The sequence below is a fragment of the Sciurus vulgaris genome, assembly GCF_902686455.1.
Source record: "Sciurus vulgaris genome assembly, chromosome: 18".
In the NCBI taxonomy this organism is placed as follows: domain Eukaryota; kingdom Metazoa; phylum Chordata; class Mammalia; order Rodentia; family Sciuridae; genus Sciurus; species Sciurus vulgaris.
In genome coordinates, this window is record NC_136479.1 from 22,776,390 (window position 1) to 22,791,358 (window position 14,969).

A 14,969-nucleotide genomic window follows, 5' to 3' on the forward strand; every position below is an offset into this window, starting at 1 on the left:
TGGATTATTTTCAGGAATATTATGCTGAATAAAAGAAAACAGATGCAGACTAGTACATACTGAATAATTCCATTTATAGGAAGTTCTAGAACAGGTTCACCTAATCTGTGATTTAGAAACAAAATCCCAATAGTGGTTGCCTGCTGGGGAGTTGGAGCTGGGAAAGGGGAATTTCCTGGGGTGCTAGTGATGTTCTGTATTTGATAATGGTTTGCATTATGCAGATATTTGCATTTGTTAAAATTCACTGAGTTGTATAGTTATCTGTGCATTTCACCATATGGATATTTTACCTCAAAGGGAAAAAATACCTGGACTCTAGTTAGTGGTGTGACCCTGAAGTGTTTAGAGGGATATGTATTATCTGCTGCTTATTTTGAAATGTATCAGGGAAATAAGATGGAGGGCTATGGATATGTGATAAAGCAAATTCGGTGAAATGGTACAGGATCTAGGTGGCAAGTGTATGTGTGGACCATACAATTCTTTAAATAATTGAATTATTTCAATTCATTCAAATTTTTTTCTGTATGTTTAAAACTTTTTATAATAAAAAAACCTAAGTCTGATCATGTTGACCCTCTGCTCAGAATCCTTCAATAGCTCTTTGTCACATCCACAGCAAAAGCCTGAGTCCTAACAATGACTTCTAAGAAGGATGATCAGACATTCTGGTTGTCCCAGATTTCACCTGTTATCTAAATAATTTTTAATACTACCCTGGTTTTATTCTCAAAAATCTCCCAGTTTGAATGACAGATTATGTGCTTGCCCTTGCCTGTGAGGCTCCGCCTGACCTGAACTCACTTCCTCCCATTCTCGCTCCAGACACACTGATCTTGTTGCCAGCTCCAGCTCAGGCCTTTGCATTGGCTGTTCCCTCTACCTAAAATGCTCTTTCCCTAAATACTTGCATGGCTTTTCCCCTCACCTTTGAGCTTTTCTTCAAATGTCTCCTCAGTAAGGCCTCTCCTGATCTCCCCGTTTAAAAATTGCAACCTGCTGTTTCTACATCTCCCAAATTTTGCCTTATTTTTTCCAAAGTTCAGTCAACAACAGACTGCATGATGGTTGATCCCAAAAGCTGATATCACCTCATGACATCGTAGTCATCTTAGCTTGTGTAAATATATTCTCTGATGTCCCACAATGATGAAATTGCCTAAAATACATTTCTCAGAATATAATCCCTGTCCTTAAGCCACCATGATTATACTTATAACTTCCTACTTAGGACACAATTTGCTGAAAGTAGGCTCCATGTTTTGTTTTTTGTTTGTTCATTTTTGCAGTACTGGGGATGGGACTCAGGGACTCACCCCTGCTAGGCAAGTGCTGTACCACTGAGCATACTGCCAGCCCTCTGTTTTCTTTATGCTCTACCCCACAGGGCCGACAACAGTGCTGTGATTCAAGGAAATTCCTCTGCCCTCCTGAAGGAGGTGCTGAAGATGTGAGCAGACACAGACCATTGTGAGGCAATTCCCAGCACTCCATGCAAAGGCAGAGCAGGAGGTGGGGGACATGTTCAAAAGGAGAAGTTGCCACTGGGAATCTGTGGTTTGAAAACCAAGAAGGCATCTGCCAGGTGAAGAGGGGAGGCAAGCAGAATGCTCCTGGCTAAGCAAAGAACATGAATAAAACCCAAGCGAGAGGACATGGTGGACTGCATTTTGGGGTGATTATAAGCAGATCAGAGGGTAGCTGGGGTTGGGTAGAAGCAGCAGAGCATGAACTCTAGCATGCAGGTAATGAGAACCAGAAGGCTTAGGCCAGGGGCAGCATCATGGGCAGATGTGGGCTTCTGAAGTGTTGCCCACGGCAAGGCAGGGAAACCCACTAGGAAATTGTTACAATGGTTTTCTTGACATGCAAAGAAAGTAAAGCAGTATGGCCCTGGAGAAAGGGGCCGACTGGAGAATCATTTAACACAAAGACTTAGGACACGTTGGCTGGGAAGTGTACTCAGACTCCTGGGGCTAGGGAGCCATTTAAGGGCACAGGAGACAGTGGGAATGGTTGATGGGAAGATGAGCTGAGGGTCTCCAGACATCCAGTGGAAGTGTTGCAAGCTATTTAGTTTTTTGAGGCTGGAGATTGGGGACAGAACTTCAAGGCAGGGAATTAGGAAATACTAAATCAAAAGAAAGGTGGGGGACTGCAGGAGTCTACTCAAGAACAGAAGAGCTAGACCAGGGCAACAGATACTAAGGATCAGGAAGAGGAGAGAGAACAAAGATGGACAGGACACAGAGCAGAGAAAGGGAGAGTACTGGAGGCCAAAGCCCAAGACCCAGGATGGAAGAATTTCCAAAAGGAAAGTGTGAACATGGGGAGGAGATAGGGAGAACACAGCCAGTCATGAATCACGGTTGTGACATGGGAGAGGTGGCTTATTAAAGAGGTCAGAGAATTAGCCACAGAGAAGGTGGGGGCAGACCTGGCTTGGGGATACTTGCCTGGAGCCTGTGACCAGGAGATAGACGAGAATGGTTAGACTCAAACTTTAGCCTCTCAAAGATATTCAGAAATAGACATCCTATCCAGAACCAAAATTCTTCCTAGCCTGACTTGCAGGCATGTCTATGGTATCCTCATCTGTAAAATAGGGTAATAGGAAAAACAACTGCCATTTATTGAGTACTTACTATGTGCTAAGCCAAAGGATTTCTCTCCAGGAATTGTCTCCTTTAATCTTTAGAAGAGTCTCATCAGGCTGACATTACAATCATTCCATTTTACAGATAAGAAAACTGAGGCAAATGAGAATAGCAGTTAAGTCACTGGTTAAGGTTACGCAGCAAATGAATACATATGCTGAGATTCGAACACAGAACCTGAATTCTGGGCCTTAATACCATACCACTAACTACACAAGGTAGAGTTTACAGAGCACTCACATCACTTCATGGGGTCATTAAGGGTGTAATGAGATAACTAACACACCCAGAAAATGGCTGAGATTACCACATCTGGTAGGATGAGGTGTCCACATCCTAATCCCCACAATTTGTGAGTATGTACTTCACGTGGCAAGTGGGATTTTGGAGACTGAAAAAATTCAGGACCTTGAGAAGGGAAGAGGATCCTGAACTGTCTGTGTGGACCCAATGTCATCACAAGGGGCCTTATAAGAGGGAGGCAGGAAGGTCAGAGGAGAAGAAATGATGGAAGGAAAGAGAGATTAGAAGATGCCATGCTGCTGGATTTGAAGATGGAGGGAGAAGCCACAAGCCCAGGAATGCAGATAGCCCCAAGAAGCTGGAAAGGTCAAGAAAACAGATCCTCCCTCACAGACTGGGAGGAAACAGCCCTGTGGACACCTTCACTTTAGCACAGTAAGTCTAATTTTGGACATCTGACTTCCAGAACTGTAAGGTAATAAATTTGTGTCGCTTTAAGCCACTGACTTCTGTGGCAACTTGATACAACAGCAATAGGAACAAATACATTACATCACTACACGCCTCACTTCCCTGGCCACCTCTGGCTGTGCTATTATTACAGGAAACATCCTTACATTTTTAAATGGCTTGTTAAAGTTCCAATTTTGTCCTTTCTGAATCTTGGTCTCTTCATTAAAAATAAAAACAGGACTAATACACCTGACCCTACCTGTCTTGCAGGAACAGAGGGACCTTATATGATATGAAGTTTCCCATGAAGCACTGAGGCAGGTAAGGCCTAATTATTGTCCCCATTGCTCAGGTGAGCAAACTAAGCCTCAGAGAGTAGAAATAGCTTGCCTAGAACCAGAAGGATAGTAAATGACAAAGCCAGGACTTGAACCAGGGCTTCTCAAATGCCACTTCCTTAGAGAAACCTCCCTGGATAACCCTAGACCATCCACTTATTCATTCATTCATGAAGCAGTTGCTAAAACTACCCTGTTCCCAATGTTGAGCTAGGCAAAGCTGGGGACCCAGTTCTGTCCTCAAGGTGCCCACAGCCTAGTGGACAAGACAGACACGAAGACCAGTGACCCCAAAACAAGAGAGATAAATGTTGAAACAAAGGGAAGCAAGCCTGAGGTGTTGGGGGAGCTCAAGGAAGGGGACAAGAATTGAGCCTAGGGTCAAGGAAGGCTTCTTGAGGTGGAAATGGAGCTGGGGATATGGAGGGCTCAACCAGAAGTGTAGCCGGGATACCAGGTGGAGGAAAAGCTCAAGAAAGGCAGGGGAGCACAGTGCTGTAGCCTCCTGAGGGCCAAAAATAGGTTGGGTAGTCCCAGGCCTCTACATCCTTCTAGCCCCATGTTCCTGTGAATGAACTGGGAATCATGGGCCTCACTGCTCAGAACTGTGACAATTCCTGGGCCCAGGGGAGGGCTGAGCAGGAAGAAGAAGGGTCCTGGGATTCCGAGAAGAGGAGGGTGAAGGTGAGGGAAGGTCAGGGAAAGGAGACAGGGCAGGGTAAGGGAGTGTTGGAGCAGGGTCCTGGCTCAAGCCCCTACTGCACATCTGATCACATATGACCATCGGAAGGTCCTCTTAGAGCCTCGGTGAGCCCATCCGAGGAATGGAGCATGAGACAAAACTGTCTCCAAAGACCCTCCCCAGCCCTGACGGGGAAATGACATGACACAAAATTACAAAAGGGTCTTTATTTGTAAAAAGCCAAAGGGGGCCCTGGGACAACAGGACAGGCAGGCCGGCTTCTCAGGGGTCAGGGGCATTTGGGCAGATGCGCTTGAGTGGGGGGGCGCCCTCCGAGTCCTCTGTGTCACCCTGGGCTGCCTCAGGGACAGGTGGCACTGGCTCAAAGACGGGGTAAGCTTCGGGGGCCTGGAGAGGAAGGGCGGACAGGCATGAGCTCCACCCAAACCCAGGAGTACAGCCTCCTAGCCTCTGCCTTCTCCAAAGCCTCCACTCCACTCCCCTCCGGACCTAGGAGTCTAGCCCAGGGCCAGGTGACTAAGATGAAGATTAAGAAGGACACCAAAAACTATAACAATGGCAACACTGTTCGGGGGAATTTGATCTTTTTGAAAAATGCATAAAGGTAGTCCTCTGAGAAAAGTCAAGTTTATGAGGGACTTTTGTAAGCTAATTTTAGGATTCACTTTGTGTGTGTGGTGCTGGGGATAGAACCCAGAGTCCGTGCATACTAAGCACGCCTTCTACCACTGAGCTACATCCCCAGCCTACAATTTTTTTTTTTTTTTCTTTTTCTTTTTACACATGGAGAAGCACCATGATCATTTCAGGCTTTTAAGGGTCTTAAATCAGCCCTAATCCAGTCCTCAAGACTTCGTCTATTCCTTTTTCAGTCCCAAGAATCCGGCCTCTAAGCCTTTAGCTGGGTCCTGGGTTCCGCATCTCCCTCCTGGATCTCAGGATGCAGCCGCCCAGTGCCCAGAGCCCCCATTCCCTCCAAGACCCGGGAGTTCAGCCTTCTGGCCACTCTCACCTCAGCTTCCAGCAATTCTGGAACAGGCTCCTCCTTGGTCAGCATTGGGGGTTCATCAGTACTGCCTGCAGGTGTGCCCCCGGGATCTAGAAGGTCAAGTGAACACACATCCCCTGAGCAGCCACTCTGTGCCAGTAGCATAGAGGGGAAAAAAAACACAGACAGGCACTAACCATGTAAGTCACGACTGCGGGAGCAGCAAGAGGGAGCCAGACCCCTGGCTGCCATCCCAGATGCAGAGGAAGGAAGATTTAGATGGGACCTTGAAATGTGAGTAGGGTTTTATTAGGTAGACAAATAGGCGGGGGTAGAACACAATTAACACAAATGCTTAATAAGCACAGATTCTGCAGTTGAATTGCCTACATTCAAATCCTGACCTTGGGCAAGCTACTTAAAGTTCTGTTTACCCATCTGCCCAATGGAGATAATGACAGTAATTACCACAACTATTGTGAGGACTCAATGAGATAATATAGGTAAGGCCCTTTGCATATTGTTTGGCACACGATATGTACTCAATAAATGCTAGAAATGATTTTTTATTTATTTGCAGTGCTGGGAATCAAATCCAGGACCTCCTGCATGCCAGACAAGATCTCTACCGTTGAGCTACACTCCCAGTACCATGATTTTTATAGTAGCAAAGTGCTTGGCACAATCTGGACCTGGCCAGTAGGTTCATGGTGTGGTGTTCTTGCCAGGGAATAAAGGGGTCAGCAGGGAACAGTTCCTGAAGACCCCAGTTGTCAAGCAGAGGTGTCAAAGGCCATGGGGAACCTATGAAGGTTGTGAAGCAGGACAATTACCATGTCAAACTTGTAAATCAGAAAAAGCTGTTCTGGCAGCTGTATGGAGGCAGTGTGGAGGCTGGAGCAGGGACAGGTGAGAGGGGATGGCCAGAACTGGGCAGGACTGGCGAAGCAGGGGAAAGTGAGATATGTTCTGACCAGACAGGGGACTGACTATGTGGAAGACAGAGTTGCTGAGGAGGACTCAGGCTCAGGATGCTGGTTTAATGGCTCTGTGAGTGTGGGCACCTTACTTAACTTCTCTGGGTCTCAGTCTCCTCTATGAATAGGAATTATAACAGGATCATAACCTGTTATCTGATTAAATGAGAAAAAAAAAAACATGAAGTGCTTAGAAGGGTGCCTGGTACACAGAAAGGACTCAATAAATATTAGTTGTTGTTATCCCTATAATTATTCATCACTTTTGTGATTATCACTATTATTTATTCACTTAAGAAATATTTACTAAGCACCTATTACTGAACAAGATCAATATGGGTCCAACATTCATGAAGCTGACATGGGATGGGAGTAGGGAAGAGAGGCAATAAACAAAGAATTAAATGTATACAAAAATCTCAGACGATGATATGTCATCCACAGATCCTAAGAAACAAGAGGGAGAGACAGACAGCAGCTAGAAGTAGTTTCTTGCAGGGGTGAGAGGAAGCCCCCCTCAGGGGGCAGCAGGGGGAGTGGAGACAGGTACAGGGATAAGCTGATAGGCTAAACTTTGGAGAAAACAGGACTCAGAGGAGAGGCTCCTGGGAAGGCACACTGTCCTACCTCTCTCTTGGCCCAGTCGTGGAGGTTGAGTTTCCTCCGGGACCCCTTCTGCAGGTCCAGCAGGTGAAACAGGGCGGCTGGGCTGAGGGGTGCCACCAGGGCTGGGCTCAGTGCCCTTTTGGAGGGAACCTTCAGAATGGAAACTCTGGTTGCTGTTCTCATCTGTGGGAGCAAAAACCAAGACGGTTGGCGTGAGGCCCCCAGTATCCTCCTTCAACCTCCACAGTCTCCCCAAATCCCATGATCCTTACATACCATTGAGATCCAGCAGGATGAGAGGGCCACCTGCTCGGGGGCTGGCACCCCTACCCCGTCGGTCCCGGCCACGGGATCTTTCAGCCCCTCCACCTGCCCGCCTTCGCTCCTAGGGGTTAGAGGGATAAGGGTCAGAGCCAGCTTTCTAGTTGGTTCCTGCAAAGTCCCCCTGTAGAAATAAGGAAACTAAGGCATAGAGAAGCAAAAGTCCCTTCCTGATGTGGCAGAAATTGTGTACACTGGGTTACATCTTGATCATGGGTGTCTGGAACAGGAAAAAGGGAAAAGGGGGAGGAGTTGCTGATAACCGTTAACATCTGTCTGGGCTGCCACACTGGAGGTCTCAGAGTGGGGACTGGAAGTGGAGACCAAGGGGGGAGGGGCTTGCTCGAGGTTGCACAGATGCAGGGCCTGGTGGGGGGGGGGGCTTGCTCACCTCCTCTTGGGGGTCCACCACTGGCACCCACTTGAAGATACGAAGGGAAGTGTCGCCCACAGTCACCCAGCGCTTCTCCCTGTGGGAGGACAGGGGACTGGATCAGAGAGGGATGAGGGGAGAGCCACCCGCCCCCTAGAGATGCAGACGTGGGAGAGATTCAGTAGGATAGGGGCAGTTTCGCAAATGGGGTACAGTGAGAGGGAGAAAAACAGCCCTGAAAACCCCAGGACACAGATGGGAGTGATTCCAGACAGTATGACTAGGGGGCGTGGCTCTGCAGACCCCTGGGGCACACATGGTGGTCCGGGGCTGGCTGGGAACCCTGGCTGTTAAGATTGCGGGGCATACTTACGCGAGGAGTGTCAAAGCTTTAGGGGGCGGGACGTAGATGAGGGCTCCCGCTCCGGGAGGGCACGGCTGGGGATCACGCTTTGTAGACCCCCAGGAATAGCCAGGGAAAGGGGGACAGAGCCCTGTCCAGCCAGGGCACAGCGGGTGGGCGAGGGACACACCTAACATCTGAGGCCACAGCTGGCGAGGTGGGGGCTGGCACAGCCATGTCCCGTCCCTGGCACCGGGGCAGGACTCACCATCTCCGGACCTTCTCGATGGTCGCCATCACCTTCTTGATGTCATCCTTGGCCCGGCTCCGGGTCTCGGCCCGTACGGTCCGGCCGGCCATGCTGCCGGGGCTGGGGCCGGGGCCGAGCCCGCGGCGGGGCCGCCTGCCGTCCGGCGGGCTCAAGCTCGGCGCCAGGCCGAGGCGCCGCTCTCTCGGCCTGCCGTCCCTCCGGGAGTTGGCCGCGCCCTCCCTCGCTCCTCAACGCCTCCGCGAGTCCCCGCCCCGCTTCCTGCTGCCGCGCCCCGCCCCGGCCCGTCCCCGGAGCGGCCGGGCGGCTCGGGCGGCCAGAGCCCAGGCCTGGAAGCCCGGCCAGCCCCGCCCCGCCCCGGGCCCGCCCCCTCGGGGCGCCGGGACGCGCAGCGCCCCCTGCCCGCCTCCCAGAGGGAGAGTCTTGGGGCAGCTGGGCGGCTAGACACGCGCAGCAGGGCCTAGCGGAGCGTTCAGACCACGTGGGTGCTGGGGGGCACGAGAGGGTCTGTGTCCCGATGTGCGTCCGCTGCGGGTGGGCGTCCCTGAAATGCTGGGTGTTGTTTTTACGCTCGCGCGCGCGCGCATGTGCTTGCTTCCATTCTCACCAGTCTGATTCTACACTGCTTAACTTACTCATCCATTCATTCAACAGTCTATTAACTGAGTGCCAAGTATATATCAGAAACTGCGAATACGAGTGGGTCTTCCCCAACCAGAATGACCAAAGTGAAAAAGACATACCATCCCAAGTGTAAGCAAGAAGTAGAGCAATTGGACCTCCTTATATGTCTGCAGGACTGAAAATTGGGAGAGACTTTGAAAAACTGGCATTTTTCTAGTGAAGCCGTACACATGCCAACCCTCTGTTTCATGGGAAACAACATATGAACAAGGAGAATGGGAATGGATTACAGCCTATTCCCATCATGAACATACACACAATAAGGAGTATGACTAGTGTCCTGTTAACCCAACAATATAGACAAGTCTCTTGGAAAAATCTTGAGTAAAAGAAGCCAGATATAACAGTAACCATTAAGTAATTCTGTATATGAAGATCAAAAACAGACAGGCTTATGGTGTGAGAAGTCAGGATACCGGTCACCCTTGGGACAGGTGAGAGTAGGAGTGGGGCTTCTGGGAGCTGGTCTTGTTCTTTTTCTTAATCTGGTGCTGATTCCCTCAGCATATTTACTCTCTGAAAAGTCATCGAACTGTACATTTGTTATGTGTGCACTTTTCCACACGTGTATTACTGTTCAATTAAAAATATACTTAAAGAGTGTGACTATGTCTTTGTTAATTTTGAGACTGGTCAGTCAGTAGAGATGATCAAGTCTAAATTTGTGATACTGTGCTTGGGTTTGCATTTCAAAGATGTGTCTGTGAGTCTTGGTGTGATCATGTCCAGAGGGGTTAAGGGGGGCTGTTTATGACAGCATTTCTAGAGCCAAACTATAAATAGATAGATAGACAAACAGACAGACATTTGTACCTTATGTATCTTATGTCTTACATGTCTTACATATATAGATACATATATATCTTATATCCATGCTATAGATACATGTATACATACATATAATACATATATTATACATGCATATACATATAATATACATATTAGGACAGTGCCTAGAAGACAGTAAATACCTAATAAATATTAACTGTTGATTACTGTGTGACTGGTTGTGACCCCTGACAACAGTCTGGCTCCAACTACATCTGTGCTATGCTCTCTGCCAGTGAACTCCTATATTTTGGCAATTGTCTGCTTGAGGAAATATCCTCAGACACACATACATCCTTTTCAGTCCCTTGGTTCACAAACTGTGCTACCTGCCTTTGTTTATGGTCTCCTCCATCAGACTGTGAGCTTAAGGGGCCAAAGACCAAATGTGGATCATCTCTATCCCAGAGTCCAAGACAGAGCAGATACTTGGAAATCAGCTGTGGGATAAGTGTGTACAATCCTTTCAGTGGTTACACCAGGCTAATTGAGGTTGCTGTTTGAGCTTGACCTCCTGTACAGATCTCTCAAACCTGTTCTCCCAGGTGTGAGCATGCGTGTCTGAATACCTTAACTCTTCAGGAGATGCTTGTATGTATGGAGGGGGTGATTGATTAGTGAGCCTGGTAAGGTGAGGTGAGGCAGTATCTGTTTCCCTCCTGGTAGATATGAGGAGAATGGAAAACATCTAAGATTGGCCAGGAGGTGTATGTTTAGAAAGGTGTTTCTCAAGCCAGACGGGCCCCCACCGCTGCCTTTCTAGCGCCTTAGCCCCCAGTCAAGAGGAAGGGCCTTCACATTACTGTCAGCCCGCAGCTTCCTTCTCCTGTCCCTGCAGCTTTAATCCAAAAGCAACCTGGGCGTCTTGTCCTGCCTCAGGTGGGAGCCTGAGAGTTCTCTTCCAGCGGGATACAAGGCTGTCTTTCAGGCCCTGACACCCCCAGCCCCTAGGTCAGGTCCACAGGTCAGACTACCTGCTTCCCCGGCGGGGCCCCTTCCCTAACCAGGCCGCGCAGGCTTGTTGCTGAGCTCAGGGCCAAGGAATCTTGCCTAGAAGGGCTGGTGGGGCGGGGGGGAATGTTTGGGGTCTGGACTATGATTGGCTGCGCCCGAGCCACGCCCCTACCCCTTTCCCCCTTCCCCCCCCTCGGAAGGGGGGCGTGGAGGGAACCGGGATCAGCCAGGGGCCAGCATGAGCCAGAGGGAGGGAAGTCTGGGTAAGGGGCTAAGGACGTTGGGTCCCCAAGGGGAATAGGAATCAGAAGGGCTGGCAGCTGGGGTCTGGGTCTCCGCCACCCCTGGGTCCGGGAGGGAAGCGGCCTGGGCGGGGGAAGGCAGGCTCCGGTGTCAGGTAACGACCGGGTGAGTTGGGAAAAGGGGCAGGCGCAAGGGCTTAGAGGAGGCCTGGGGCTGAGGCCTCAGGGGTGTGGGCTCAGGGCTTAGATCACCGATTACACCGGTGAGTACACCTTGTGGGAGGGCTGGGGTCGGGGATGGGGCAGGCGCCAAGGTCCTCTCCGATTATTGGGAAAGATTCAGAGCTGGAGAGCCGGAGGGAAGGGTAGAGTTAGGGAAGTAATTTTTTGAGCCACAGGAGCTAGTGAGTGACTACAGGAGTCGAAAGTCAAAGCTGCTGAGGATAGGGACTGGCGGTGGGAAACTCAGGCGGGGGGCGGGGCGGGAGTTGCCGGGCCAGGACTACACTCCCCAGCATGCACTGGGTGCTCTGTTGTGCGTCGCGGGAAATGTAGTCCTCCTGGAGCGCCACATTCTGGCTTGTGTCAGAAAAGGTCAGGCGTTGCTGCCCCCCACAGAAGGGGCGTCAGAGAAGGAATGGGATTTCAGTCTCACTATTTGTAAAATGGGCCTTAAAGTTACATTCAGTGATGTTGAATTCCTCCAGCAGTCACGGAGTTACCCATGTATAAGGACCTATTCACAGAGGGATCCCAGGCTAAGGCAGATACACACAGGTAGAGAGCTACCTTGGAAGTACGAACAAATGGCCTTCAGTCGAAGGGAGCAATTCAGTTAAGGGAAAAGTAAATCTGGATTCTGCACAGAGGTGACAGAATTTGAATTTGACTTTAATAGGATTTCAACAGTGATTGGGGGACAGGAGACACAATTCGTGTAGAAAACTGTTTGACAAAGGTCTGGTGCTCCGTTTTTCCTCAGTTGTACTCACCGGTGTACAGTGATCTAAGCCCCGAGCCCACACCCCTGAGTCAGCCCCAGGCCTCCTCTAAGCCCTTCCTGGCTTGAATGCTGGAGCATTCAGAGTCGAGTTTCTGGGTACAGGAAAGAAGAGCTGGCTGGGTGGTCAGGGCGCAGGGGTTTGGGCTGCCCTGATTCCTCCCTCCCTTTCCCACCAGAAGACCCTCAGGCTGACGATTCAGTCTCACTCCTTCCCCACTTGGAGGCCAAGATCCGTCAGACACACAGCCTTGCCCGCCTCCTCACCAAATACGCAGAGCAGCTGCTCCAGGAATATGTGAGTGGGAAAGGGGGTGGGGATGCCATGGGCCTAGGGAACAGGGAAGCACAGGTCACAGAGGTCCTCCATTACCCATTTTCTCAACCTCATTCCCAGCTGTGGAAAACAAGCCTCCTGAGAGAGACAGCAAGTACTCCTGGCCACAGAGCAAATTGGAGGAGGCAATGATGCTCTGCCTCAGATTGGAGGCTGCCTTTCTTGGTGCCTGAAGTTAGCCTGAGAGAGCAAAGGAAACTCTAGTCTAGGAGTCAGGAAACCTGTGTGACCCTGTCACTTTTAACTCATGGGCCATAAAAGGAGGCAGCTAAACAAGATGAACTGTGAAGTCTTCTACCTAGAACATCCAGAGAGACCAAGAAGGAACTGATACAGAGAAGACAGTTCTATTAACACCTTTGATTGGGCTGAAGCCCCTGCCCTGCCCAAGAAGAGAAGGTGTAGTGGAAAGAGACTGTAGTTTTGTTTACTTTTTAATCTTTATTTTATTTACTTATTTTTAGGTGGTGCTGAGGATCACACTCAGTGAGTGCCTCATGCATGCTAGGCCAGCTCTCTACCACTGAGCTACAACCCACACCCCTAGACTGTATTTTGAATCAGACCAACTACAGACCTACCCACTTGTGACCTTGGGCAGTAATGTTAACGTTAAAATAACAATGAAACAAGTTTGACAGTGGATAATGGGGTAATAGAACTAGCTTTGTAGTCCTACCAACTTTGGTTCAAATTCTAGCTCTGCCACTTCCTAGATAGGTAACATAGGCAAGTCACTGTTTTCAGCTCAACTTTCTTATTTACAAAGTCATCATTATTATCATCACACCTAATATTGGGAAGACAGTGTTTTTAAAGCAGCAAAAACAATGCTTGGATCAGAGGTAAGATGTTTGCAAAGGAGAAATGTTATCCTTATAGCATTTGACAAGTTGTAAATCACCTTTATCTTTGATTTGTTCATCATGTGAAAACTGTTCAGTGAATACCTGCAGGTACAGAGGTTGGGAGGATGGGAGAAGAGAATGAAATCCACTGAGTCCCTCTGATTTTCGAGAGAACCCTGGTAGAAAGACAAGACAGGGGAGCTGGGCCAGGTTGTGTATACCTGTAATCCCAGCAACTCAAGAGGCAGGAGGGTCACAATTAGCAAAACTGTCTTAAAATAAAATACAAAGGGCTGCGGTTGCAGCTCAGTGGTAGAGTGCTCCCCTAGCATGCAGGAAGCCCTAGGTTCAATGTAGTGAGGCCGATGAGGAAGGGGAACACAGGACAGGGAGCTGTTCCACCATATTACAGATGAGAAAACTGAGGCTCGGAGAAGGGAAACCTTTGCCCAGAAAAGCACAGCAGAGACAAGATTTGACTCCGGATCTGTAAGATAACATTAATGAAAGATCTAATATTTATTGAACCCTTCCTGGAGGTTAGGCCCTGTCTTAAGCACTTTATATGCTCATAACTCCCTTATGAAGTTGATAATGTTACTGGTTCCATATTAGAAACGGAAAACAAAGGCACTGGTGTAAACCCATGCCATTTTTTGGTTTTATCTCAAACACAACGGCCCCCTTGGGAGGGGAATTATTTCCAGGATGAGGAAACTGACGCCCCAGGAAAAGGGTGGAGGGCTCCGCTAAGAGTGGACGAGCCCCCAGCGCAGCCTACGGTACCCCGCCCCCAGCGAGTCCCCACCCACCCCTGCCCGGGCCCCCGCGCTGACCGCGGCCGTGTCTCCGCAGGTGCAGCACCAGGGAGATCCCTTCGGGCTGCCGGGCTTTTCACCGCCGCGGCTGCCAGTGGCCGGCCTGAGCGCCCCAGCACCGGGCCACGCAGGGCTGCCGCTGCCCGAGCGGCTGCGGCTGGACGCGGCGGCGCTGGCCGCGCTGCCCCCGCTGCTCGATGTCGTGCGCCGCCACCAGGCCGAGCTGAACCCGCGCGTGCCGCGCCTGCTGCGGCGCCTAGAGGACGCTGCGCGCCAGGCTCGGGCTTTGGGCGCCGCCGTGGAGACTGTGCTGGCTGCGCTGGGCGCCGCCGCCCGCGGTCCCTGGCACGAGCCCTCCGCTGCCACCGCCGCGGCTGCCGCCGCCGCCAGCGCTGCGGGAGTCTTTCCCGCCAAGGTGCTGGGGCTCCGCGTGTGCGGCCTCTACAGCGAATGGGTGAGCCGCACCGAGGGCGACCTGAGCCAGCTAGTGCCCGAGGGCCCAGCGTGAGTGCGCGCACAGGGGCGAGTTCGCGCTGTCGCCTCCTCTCCGTCAGTCTTCATCTCCAAGTCTGTCTTCACTTCTCTCTCTCCCCATGTCTGCCAGGGTCTTTTCGCGGACTGTTTCCATTGCTCTAACTCTGTAATCTTTCTTTCTGGACCTCCTCGTCTCTTCGATGAACTTGCCTGTGCCCATTATTTTCTCACTTGCCCTCTCTTTTTCTCCATCCTTGGGCCTGCCTCAGTCTCTTTAGGTCTCCCCTTTACCCATCTCTGGGGGTCTCTGGGTCTGTTTCCCCATCTCTTGTCTCCCTTTGGTCCCATGTGAGCGTGTGTACATCTCAGCCTCATCTCGAGGAGGCGACACTTTGTTTCTCTTCCTCTGTCCTTCTTTTTGTCCTTTCCTGGCCAGGAAAGTGCCTGTTGGTTCTGTGATGGGTAGGCTACTGCAGACAAAATTTAGATGCCTTCCCCCAGGGTCATCCCA

At 50.4% G+C, this 14,969-nt stretch overlaps 2 protein-coding genes across 4 annotated transcripts in view; one reads left to right on the forward strand and one right to left on the reverse strand.

Moving 5' to 3' along the window:
- The window catches only part of BCL7C (BAF chromatin remodeling complex subunit BCL7C), a 28,802-nt gene extending 20,208 nt beyond the window's left edge, over positions 1-8,594 (reverse strand). The window contains exons 1-6 of one of the 2 annotated variants that reach the window (XM_079120943.1): positions 8,274-8,578; positions 7,681-7,759; positions 7,245-7,353; positions 6,990-7,151; positions 5,410-5,495; positions 4,589-4,784 (exon numbers count right to left, since the gene is read on the reverse strand). In XM_079120943.1, coding sequence (XP_078977069.1) covers positions 4,659-4,784; positions 5,410-5,495; positions 6,990-7,151; positions 7,245-7,353; positions 7,681-7,759; positions 8,274-8,365 — 654 coding nt within the window. In that variant the 5' untranslated portion in view covers positions 8,366-8,578 and the 3' untranslated portion in view covers positions 4,589-4,658. Of the gene's footprint in view, positions 1-4,588; positions 4,785-5,409; positions 5,496-6,989; positions 7,152-7,244; positions 7,354-7,680; positions 7,760-8,273 lie in introns of those variants that run through there. The other variant, XM_079120942.1, reaches the window with a different exon arrangement.
- A 2,332-nt stretch (positions 8,595-10,926) lies between these two features.
- Positions 10,927-14,620, forward strand: CTF1 (cardiotrophin 1). 2 transcript variants are annotated; one of them, XM_079121752.1, is made up of 3 exons: positions 10,927-11,002; positions 12,161-12,279; positions 14,022-14,620. In XM_079121752.1, the coding sequence occupies exons 1-3, from the start codon at positions 10,978-10,980 to the stop codon at positions 14,490-14,492; spliced, it is 615 nt and encodes a 204-aa protein (XP_078977878.1). In that variant the 5' UTR covers positions 10,927-10,977; the 3' UTR covers positions 14,493-14,620. The 2 variants fall into 2 exon arrangements, with proteins under 2 accessions (XP_078977878.1, XP_078977879.1); XM_079121753.1 differs by having other exon boundaries at positions 10,932-11,002; positions 12,164-12,279.
- The last annotated feature ends 349 nt before the right edge of the window (positions 14,621-14,969 follow it).